The following is an 11,328-nucleotide window of genomic DNA, read 5'->3' as shown; positions in this document are numbered from 1 at the left end:
CACTTCCTGTCATTTTCTCAGAAAGAGAGAGAAATGGAGGGTTGCACAAACAACAAAGAGTTTCTATCAGGAGAATGTAAGTAGAAAGGTTTTCGCGTTTTCTGTTTGCGTGCTTGTGTACGAGATGGTGTGTGTGAATGCTGATCCTCTCTTCAGAAGAGATGGACAGACGTTATTAGACTTTTCCCACTATTTATTATTAAGCGTTTTTTTTCTCATAATTATATTTTAAAAAAAACATAATTATAATACTGCACTTATGGCTCAGTATCTTTTACTTGAGGTTTCTCATAATCATTAGATACTAAATAACAAAATAAGTAATAAACTACATAGCAAACATGACGCATTAAGTTTTAATGATCGGTATTTTAACATTGAGATATGAAATCATAAGTATACAAACTTTTTTCATATTTATAATATGGCAGTTTTCCATTATAATTCTGAGGTTTCTCATAATTATGAAAGTTAAAGAATATCAGCTATCGCAGTTGTGACAAAGTTTATTATAATGATGGTGTAGTATCACATAATTGCTACATACTATCTCATAGTTGTGAGAAGTTCTTGCAATTATGATATGAATCAGAAACAGTCTAAATAAATACATTTTCTTCTATAATTGTAAGATTCAAAATTATAACAATGAGAATGTGGCTCATAATTATAAAATACGTTATAATCATTAGAAGATTTCTTGTAATTATAGCTTTGTGTGTCATAATAATAAGATACTAAATAATAGATAATAATTCATCAGATACTAAGTCATAATTATGATAGTATGAAGTTTCTCATGATCTTGTGTCAGTTTTGTATAATCATGACTTTGTATCTTATAATTACAAAATGCTTTTCTCACAGTTTTAAGAAACTGTCTCATAATTATGAGCTACTAAGTCACAGTTATCAGACATTGCGTTATAATTTTTAACTATGAGAAAAGTTTCTCATAATTATGACTTGGTACTCACTATGTGATGCTATCTTACAATTTTGAGAAAGTAAATCATGAGACACAAAGTTAGAATGATAAGAAAGCTACTCATCATTATGAGATACATCATAATTGTGAGGAAAAAACGCATGATAAAAACTTTTGTGGTTGTGGTTTTAATTTTTATAATCAGCAGAAATTGCCTTCCACTTACCTCAGTCCCACTCCTTTAATTAACGTCACCACACAGTAAGAGCTGACGGGTGTTTCAGTTGCTGCTGTAGAGCAGTGACCTTTTGGTTCATCTTTTCTTATTATACTCAGTTCCGAAAAGAATATGCATTTTTCCTTTGTACCGTCTGACTTGATCTCTGTTGGGTGTTTGGCGTGACTCAGATTTTATGGTTGGGTTCCTGAGAGCCACTTATCTTGGCAAGTTGGGGACAGGCACACACACACACACACACACACACACACACACATTCAGAGGTACACACAAACACTCATACTCAAACACACAAACACAGTGATGAGCATGGCTCGCAGGTGGAGCCTTATCTCCACTCCGCAGCGGCTTGCCTCTCTCAGGGCTCAGTCGGCAGCTTATAGAAGGGATAGAAGCAGCCAAAACTAAAAAATAGAAAAATCATTTTCGGTGCTTTTAGGTCAAATCAAAGCTGCTAAACACTTCAAGCATTTCCAAATATTTTGAGTGTGTGGCTGAAATGTATTTATCACCACACTACCTGTGACTGCTGACAGAGTTGTGGCATATACAGTAGATCTGTGTGTTTATCTGTGTGTGTTTATCTGTGTGTGTGTGTGTGTGTGTGAGAGAGAGAGAGAGAGAGAGAGAGAGGTTTTTCTTTTATTTAAATTTTAACAGTTACCTAACTATTTCCAAGAATTATCCTGGGGAAAGAAAAATACTTAATCAGGTGATAATTACAGGGAGGCTGGTGTATTTACAATTAATGATTTCCAGTTAATTAGTTGAGAGATTTTGTCAGTTTACAGTAAGAAAGTAAAACAAAACCAAGGTTATAAGATGCTTCACAGTTCCAAAAAGATGATAAAAAGCATATAAATAAAAAACTGAATCAAAGACAAGCACATAGCTATGAATAAGAACAAAATGAAGCATTTTAAGCAGGTTTAGAAGTTTTTAAAAAATGAAACGTGTGTATAGACAAGTATACAGTTGAGTGTATGTGGAGAATAAAGGAAAGGAACAATGAATTAATATTTACTGGCCTTCAAATTGAGATTTCCTTTTGGATACATTTATTTTGTCCCTATTATAAATTATTAGGGATTATTAGGAAATTCTAAATTCTAAATTAGATGGAAAAATGTTATTTCACAACTGCACAACTCCACACAGATGGTACAAGCTAAGAGTTAGAGGGTAACAGAGGGGAGTGATACATCGGATCAAAATGTTCTGTATTGACTGTAGTTATAGAGTGAAATTGACTGTTCCACATTTTTCAGGGAACCAGTTGGAAACCCCTCCAGGATCCTCCAGTCTCCTTGAAACATGGTTAGAAAACCACAGGTATGGACTCGCCTCCTTGTTTGTGGGGGTGTGTGTGTGTGTGTGTGTTTATGTGTGTGTGTGTGTGTGTGTGTGTAAATGCTATGTGATCCTGCTGTGGTTAACTAACACTCCAGCATTAACAGGAGGATAAAACTAACTTCCTTTTAGTTCCACACACTATGGTAAGATGCCCCCTTCACTACCAAACTTCCATGTTGTCAGTTCGCCAAAAATCGAATAAATCATAAATGGGGTTGATTGCGTGGTAGCTCCAACAGATGGACTTGGAAGATGTAAATTTAAGACCTGGCTGAAGATGCCCAGGGAGAATTAAAACTGAGAGAGGAAAGCCAGGTGTTCAAACACTCAGGATTTTGGATCTTACACTGGATCTTATACTCCCTGTTTTACTGTTTTGTTTTTTTTTTGCAGGGACTAAGTATGGGGGTGTCAGCTGACTTGTGAGGGTCAGACTATCTGTCCTTTCAGAGCATGATATCTTGACAAGTAGTGGCCAGATTGCTATCCAATTTCGTCTCCATAATGACAACCTGGAATTTTATCTAGCATAACCATCACGGTCAAATTTCCCCTTGACTGACACTTTGGTCCCACACAGATTTTCATAAAAGGAATCATTTGCTGTTTTGAGAAATACGTGTATTGACTTGCTTGCAGAGAGTTACAGTGGGATGGCAAGATCAATACCACTCTGTCCAGTCAATGTGAATCAGTAACCAGCAGCTGGTTAGCCTAGCTTAACATTACAACTGGAAACAGGGAAATGATCCCATTTTCCATTTTCATATTTTCATACATTTTGGAACTGGTCCAGGCTGGCAATTTACTGGGACTTCTGTCTTTAAGACACTTTCAGAGGTCCCTGAAGTAATCATAGATTTCTGCCCTGTCATAGCTCTCTTTGGAGTACCCTCTGATATCTACGCTTTGAATAAGTTCCCGTGTGACTTCTTGGCATTCTTGGTCATGTAATCCCACTGAAATGGAAAGACACAGTTCCTCCATCTCATACGCAGTGGATCAGCAATATTTTATGTTATATGAGGTTAGAAAAAAGAAAAGGAAGCACACACTGCGAGGTTCATCTGGCAAATTCTGTAGGATTTGGCGACCTTCTCTGAGATGCGTGGAAGATGAGCTAGAGTTACATGAGAACCGTTAGTGCAAATGTAATTATAGTATAACGGTATTGGCTGAATATCAAATATCCCCCTCTGACAGGCCCTGAGAACTAGGATAGTCTGCCCTGAACCTAATTCCCTTCCTTTGTCTCTCTCCATCTTTTCTTTATTTTACATTGTGAACTCCAATGCCACTATTTCAGTGTTACTGGTCATACAAAAGCTGTTATCAGAGTGAAATAGGGTATATAAACCTGTGTTTACAGACATGTGTTTTGGTTTCAAGGACCCCATGACCATTACTTTGGACAGCCTTAGTCTTTTTGCAACTCTCCAACAGAGACAGTAAGAATATTTTTTTAAATAAAATGATCACTGTGCTGATTGTTCTGTTCAGTCCAACGGGGCTGTGCAAATGCTGACTGGGTGAGAAGGGTGTGCATTTTTGAGTGGCACAGTGGGACGACAGGTGTCCTTATAAGCGTTTAAATCTTCTTCAACACTCAGTAATTTGCTGAAGGTTAACCATACATGCTGTCAGACGCACTGGCAGTCTGCGGTGTAGCTTCGGACAGAAATCACTTGAGAGATACTGTATGTGAGCTATTTCTGGAGCTCTGCATTACTGCAGAATCTGATGCGGAGAGTTTAGAGATTGAATGTAACAGCGTGAGGAGATTAGGGATTTAGGTACAAGAGAGGATATTTAAGAACAGGCAATGCTTTGCCGGCTCAGCACAGGTTATGGTTGTATTTCAGGCATTAGATGTTGTATATTTGATCTTTCTGTCATGTCCTTGCTGTGATGTCTGAACTTAATCCCTGTATCTGCTTTAAATGGACACAATGATGTTCTTGGATAGGCTAAGACATCAATAGATACAGCAATTTGAAAGTCTCTTTTATCCTGTATACCTGTTTCATGTTGGTTATTCTGTGTTGAAAATTAGGAGAAAAGAAGTAAGGAGGACTAGTTTTGAGTTTTAATCCACTTTGTTCAAACAACATAGTTGTGTAAAATGTGTATTGTGTTGTCTGGTTATAGATGCCAGAATGATTTTGATCTTTTTTTTTTTTTGCCCACCGCTGGGAAACAGCTGACGTAGATGACTGACTGATTGCATTTGTATTGTTTTTATATTTAGTGTCTGAGTGGGTTCCATAGCTTCACTTAACTTGAATGAACGCTCAGCAGGGACCAGAGTTAGAGGAGACCAAAACCAGAACTGAAAAAGACAGATTATTGGACTTACATTCATTGCATACTACATTGAATAATGATATTGCTCCATATCAGTTGGATGTGTAAATTCTCACTGTTAGCTAACATGTTGAAGACGATGATATGCTCATATTGTGTTCACAGCTTGTTTCTGCCAAGTGGCCAAAAGAAATCAACTCTTGCAGGTTTTATTTTCTCCTTTCTGAGCAATTTGTGTTAAAATGATGTATTTTTAAATGGAACTTGTGGTATGCTCATTAACTCTGTATTGACTAGGCTAAAGTTACTTTGAAATAATGACCATTACTTGCAAAATGGCAAATGAGTTAAAAGAGAGAAAAACAGGAGAGAAATAGTGGGAAGTGAGGTATGAGTAGTGAACATGTTTTTCCATTAAAAACAGAAGAGGAGGAGTAGGAGGAGGAGGGAGAGCATGGTGATTTAGCGCTGTGTCAGCAGTAAGGCGTCTGGCTCTCCAGAGACAAAGCCACTGTGAAGTTTTATGACTCTTTAAGGAGAACTTACGATGTTTCACAAAGAAATTATCATTATGAGCGAACCTTTAAAGTTGATGTAGGTTTCCAGACTTATCCTCCTCATGGCTCTAATCTGCCTGTCTGTTTCACAGTGCTTTACAACATCTGTTTGTGCCCTGAATGCAGAGTGTCCACGATGCTTTCCCTTTCCTCCTTCAATGTTTTTATCCTCTCTTGCTGCCTCCCTCAGAATCTCAAGTTTTTTAGAGTCAGCCACATCTTCTCATGTTCGTGTGAATGTGTTACATTGCACTTTCAAAGGACAGCAGCACATGCACACACTAAAGTGTGCTAAAGTGGGGTGAATTTACGAGAAGCTCCGAGCCATCATGGTGCTGCATCCCTTTTGTATCCCTTTATGTTTCACTGTCTCCCTCCTCTCTCCTCTCTCCTCTGCCGTAACCTTTTCTGGTGAGAAAATGCCATGTCAATAAAAGCTTTTTAACATGAGGGAAAATCAATGTGCTCCGATTGCACCTTTTTTCAAGCGTGTCTGTACAGAACAAATGACCAGTTCTGCTTCTGTACACAGAGAGGTTATTCTGAAAAAATGTTGGTTTCTACATCAGAATTTTGGTAGTTTTGCATATTTTACAGTGAACTCAACATGGAAATCCACAAGCTTTTTGATGCCTTTGCAATCCCGCTCATGTTGATATGACTTAATATTAACACTTTATACTTTAAAGGGCTTTATTGGTTGCAACTCACACCATCAACTTTTATTATCCTGAAAGGGAAAGCAGGCTTGAAGGCAGGGTTGCAATAAAAATGCACAATAAAATGTATCATAAAAACAATAAAAACACAATATAAACACATTAACATAAAAGCTCAATAAAATGCATGACAAATAGACACAACATATACCCACATCAGTTGTTAAGACCAGTTAGTCGATCTGTTATCACAACAGTCAGTGTAACAGTCTTTATTGCCCCTCAATCCCCCCTCAGTCTGCAATATTTCCACTTCATGTTAGAGGTAACGTAGGAACGCATCCACAATAGGGCCTGACTCATCCTTTCAAGAACTGAGTTTATATAGAAATTGGAAATTTGTTTTCCCTCTAAATAATAGTTTGCCAAAGAGACAGAGAACACAATTACAAGTTTACAGGTCGAGTCTGGCTAAAATACCTCTATGCCCTGAAATGCGTCGTTCTTAGTGGATTAAGTTGGTAAAGATGATCGACAGTGTTACCCTGGGTAATGTGTCTTGCCTCTGGTTTTGTAGAGGAATTTATAGATTTGTGTGTACGCATTATTTGTGCCACAATGACCCTGCTATTTATAGAGCTCTTCAAGCATATACTGGAAGAGCTCGACAAAAGATGAACCCAACATTTCTCTGCCTGGCTTGTAAACTGAATGGTGCTTCTATTCTTGTCACTTCTTGTAGCACAGCTTGAACAATGAGAATAAAACACACATACACAGTTGCTCATGTACGAGAGCAAATTTTTATTTTCGGAATGTTATTTTAGGAAAATGCTATTCATGAGGTTTCCAGAAACGGAGCAGCGGGTAGATTTGACATTTCAGTGACACTGACTTTTCTTGCTTTTTCCATGAAATGTAACGGTGAGAGTTTTTGGCAAGGATAATTATAATCATACATCAGAGCGAACATTCAAACCATTATGGTTTAATTAACATTTTGTCACCGATCTCCAGACTCTCTTCCGGCGCACACACACACACACACACACCCTAAATGTTCTCTGCTGTCATCTGACCATTTCATTCATTCTTTCGCTCTCTCAATAAACCAGATGCACGTTAAAAGCTCCCATGTGCTAAGATATGAAGAACTGAGGTCCACTTACGAGTTGATATACTGCAGTGTCAGCGTCCTCTAAATGCCCCCCCTCCAGTAATTATCCCACCTACCGCTGATTAATGCTTAGTCACTCTATTCAACAAGGCCTCCTGTCTGTTCCTTCCCTCTTTCTCATCGTTAACGCAACCTCCCTCCACTCATTCTTATTCCTGCCATGTGCCTTTCATCTTGCAGTTAACCAGGAACTTACTTGTGCCTGTTTGGATGCAGATTACCCACCAAGTTTAAAAGGTTTTAAATGAAAGAGACAGACACCGGGGAATTAATTCAAAGTACGTGTAAGAAACCACCCACGAATACACCACTCTGACTATGGGTCTTGCTAACTTTGCACTCGCCACCGCTGCTGCAGAGATAAGGAAATTGCAAACTGAGAGCAAAACAAGTATATCGGGGAAAACAGTGCAACTTGGCAAAAGCTTCCTAAATACACTTTAATTTTACTTTTCTTCAGGTTTGTTGTGTTACAGGAACCATCCTCTTTCTGCCTCTTCATTCATTTTGAACAGTTAAATCAGTCATAAAGTGTCAAACACACTGTCCCCTAACATGTACATGTCATCATTATCATCATCAAAAAAATTTAAGTACACTGTCTGTATTGTACAAAAACATGTCTACATGCAAGTACTATACATAACCACCTACTTCGTGTATGTAAAGAAAACATGCACAGTATTCATTCAGTATTTATTCCAGTACTCTTTTGCACTGATGTATTCTTGTTTATAAATTACTTTCCCATGAATGGTAAAGTGGTCTCAGTCTTTTGGACCCCACTGTATTCATACACACATCTGTTTTTGCTGTACTTACTTATATGTACATAAATTGTTAAGTGTTTATGTCTGCCAGTCTTTGTTCAGCTTTGTTGTCTGAGATTTTAGCTGAATGTCTATTTCTATTTCTATCTCTGGACACTTCCTGGAACTGTGTGTAACTACACTGAGAGCAACAAAAACCCAGAGTCTTATTCTTTGTGTGTGTACTCATGCTTGACCAGTAAAGCTGATTCTGATTCTTCGTCTTTCTTCCTGCATTTGATTTGTCTATCTCGTCTGTATGCTCTAATAAATACAGTAGGCCATCAGACTGGAATGACTCACACTTGTCCTTGTAAGAGTTCATGGGGTATCCATTGCACTTTTTTTTATTTCCTCAGAAAACAGTGATTTAAACAAACCTTGTCACATTTGCTTCTTCTTCATCCACACATATAAACAAACCAGTGTGTGCAGATCAAGTAGCTGGCTTGGTCAGCTGGCAAGTTGCCCTGTAAGTAGATCCCTATGCAGTTAGTTACAATAGCTAATCCAGGGGGATACTTTTTTTGTTTACTTAAGGTTGGGCTTAAGTATTTGAAATTATTTTTGTAACTGAAGTTTACTGAAAGGTTTTAGGAGGCTCACACTGCCTTCCCTGACATGCTGCCTTGCTGGACTCTGTGTTTTCCAAATCTTTGTCTGCCAAGTCCAAAGTTATCATGACCAATAGTCAGAATGGGCACAGCTATGAGAATCAGACCCAGTTTGGATAAATACCAGAACGTTCCTGTGATCGTTTTGATTGCCAGTGGAGATATTTTGTCATCTAATTTGTTTGTGTTTCTACTTTCCTCTCTGCCAGTCTGCCTCTTCTACTACTGTTTGTTTCCATTAAAGTCAGGGATTTACAGATTGTTGCTGGAAAGGAAGCTTTTACTCTTTGAATCTGGAATGTCTGAAAACCTTATAGAGACAGTATTTTGCTTTACATGATGCATTTTCAGATTGATAGATATTTGGGTATGATAGTGTAAATCTTGTTGGGAGTGCTCCCTTTCTCATCCATCTATGTTTATTTTTCATTTACTTATTTTAAAACAGCAAAAATAAAACACAGAGGTATCGCTTTTAAACACTAACATTGAGTGAGGAATTGATCCGGAGTTGATCAGGTGTCGACTGGCTGACTAATTGATTTTAAGACTGAGACTCGTGGGCAGTGGCTGGTTTGGGATTGGGTTAACATTCAGGTTCACAAGGAGCCAAAATTGTGTCTTTAACCACTATTTCTCTCATTCGATTTCTGTGTTCAACCCATTCCCCCTCCACTGTGACTCTGTTTTCTCATAGGTTTATGGATCAATGGTCGGTGGGGGGGTAAGGTGACCTTCCTCCGACCAACCAATCCGAGAGCTTGCTGGATAGGGCGCTGGCTCCTCCTAAGACTAAAAATGCTTTTCAGGCACTATCTGTTTCTTTCACATCATCTGGGAGCATTGTGGTTGCGGATGGTTTGTCTAAGTGGGGAAAAAAACTGGTGTTCTCAATTGTTTTCACTGTAACCACCTTCAGCACAACATGGTTTCTGTCGCCAATGGGACAGAATAAATGTTAGGTTAAGGTTTGGGTTGACACATGTGAGACAACCATTACGGTTTGGGATTGTGCAAGCCTTCGTTGTAAATAAACAGAAAAACCACAAAAGTAACATAAACAACCACAAGCATCTGCTTGTCAGAGAGAGAGCTTACGGTGGCCAAGAAAGCTCTGCACAAGCTAAAGTTGCACAAATTAGCATTTTTACAGTAGCAATGGATCACAAGCATGCTGCACGCGAAAAGTCACGTGTAACAAGTTTGCCACAATAACTTTATTAGGTGATTTAAAAAAAAAAAACAACTGGTCAAAAAAATAAATAAATCAGTTAATGCAGTTTTAAGTTGCTGTTCATTGAGTTCTCTCTACCAAGGTATAAAACAGCTGAACAAGAGATTCTGGTACAGTGCAAAGGCTCTGACATCCAAATCAAGTTGTCCATCATCCTTGATATAAATGTTTCACGTCATTCAAAGAGACTCTCAAATGTAGCCGGGAAAAATGGCAATATAATCTCGTAGCCCAAACACTGGTTGTATGTGTAAAAGTCTTGCTTCAATGGATGCCTCAGTTTCCTTGACATTTGATGGTGAATGTTTTAAATCTTTTTGGCCAGTGTATCACCTCAAATAATTTATCACAGTATCAAGGGACTGTCAGTACCAACATAGCAGCCTCTCTCTCTCACTACTTCTGACACTCTCTCTCCCTCTCATTTCTATAGCGATGGGCTGTGATTGGCTTGTGGCTGCAGGGCAGAGTAAATTATTAAGGCCTGCTCTTTATTTGGCCGTAAATGCTCTCTCTCTCTCTCTCTCTCTCTCTCTCTCTCTCTCTCTCTCTCTCTCTCTCTCTCTCTCTCTCTCTCCTTCCATCTCCCTCTCCCTCGTGTTTTCCACTTCCTCTCCTCCCTCAACACTCTGCCCATTTAGGAAGAGAGTGAACAGGAAAAGAAGGCACTGCAGCATAAAGGGGAAAAAGCGGAATGGAAAAATAACACGGAGACAAATGTGATTTGTAAAGATGGACAGAAAAGAGTGTCAGTAGGGAAATGGGAAAAAGAGCTATTGAGCATTGAAGAGAGAGAGAGCGAGAGAGAGAGAGGCAGGAGGGAGAGAGGAAGCGGGCTGATGAATTGCACAGCAAGCACTTTGCTATCCTCCACCTGCCCTACACTAAGACCTGAGTGCATCGTGCCAGAGCAAACATGCACCTGCTTTATACCTAAGAATAGAGATTATTTGCTGGTGTGAGCATGTGTGTGTGTGTGTACAGTGTGTGTGTATTCTTGCAAACTGAACCAAAGAGGGATCCGTTGAGTGTTGCTGTCATTAGACAGTTGTTAAACTGCCAAATGGGTGAGGGTGGAGAGAAAGGAAGAGAGTGAGGAGGAGAGACGGTTGCCAACAGAGAAATTAGTAGAAAGAAAAAATAGAGTTGTTTTCATTTCCATCAATTATTCAGGATGTGTATTATCTCCTGTTGTGTGCAGCTGCAAACTTCATGCCTCAGCGATTTTAACAGAGGCAAACAACCCAACATGTGCATGCATGCACACAAACACACCCACAGACAGGAGGATTAGTGATCGTTTGTGTCATTTTGCAGGCAGACGTGTAATTTATGTAAATATGGGATTGGTGCTGTGAGAAACACTGACTACAGAAAAGTAGTGGTTTGATTATTAGTGTGCTTTGTTTATCTGTGTTTATGTGTCTTTTGAATCTATCAACCAGCACCTACTTA

General features: G+C 38.8%; 1 protein-coding gene across 2 annotated transcripts in view; it reads left to right on the top strand.

Annotated features, from left to right (window-relative positions):
- klhl5 (kelch-like family member 5) overlaps window positions 1–11,328 on the top strand; it is a 51,556-nt gene that overhangs the window by 5,483 nt on the left and 34,745 nt on the right. The window contains exons 1-2 of one of the 2 annotated variants that reach the window (XM_041035556.1): window positions 10–76; window positions 2,435–2,498. In XM_041035556.1, coding sequence (XP_040891490.1) covers window positions 34–76; window positions 2,435–2,498 — 107 coding nt within the window. In that variant the 5' untranslated portion in view covers window positions 10–33. Of the gene's footprint in view, window positions 1–9; window positions 77–2,434; window positions 2,499–11,328 lie in introns of those variants that run through there. The other variant, XM_041035557.1, reaches the window with a different exon arrangement.

The sequence above is a fragment of the Toxotes jaculatrix genome, chromosome 4 (genome assembly GCF_017976425.1).
Source record: "Toxotes jaculatrix isolate fToxJac2 chromosome 4, fToxJac2.pri, whole genome shotgun sequence".
Taxonomy (NCBI): domain Eukaryota; kingdom Metazoa; phylum Chordata; class Actinopteri; family Toxotidae; genus Toxotes; species Toxotes jaculatrix.
The sequence above is the reverse complement of the archived record's forward strand: the minus strand, read 5'-3'. Positions and strand labels throughout refer to the sequence as shown.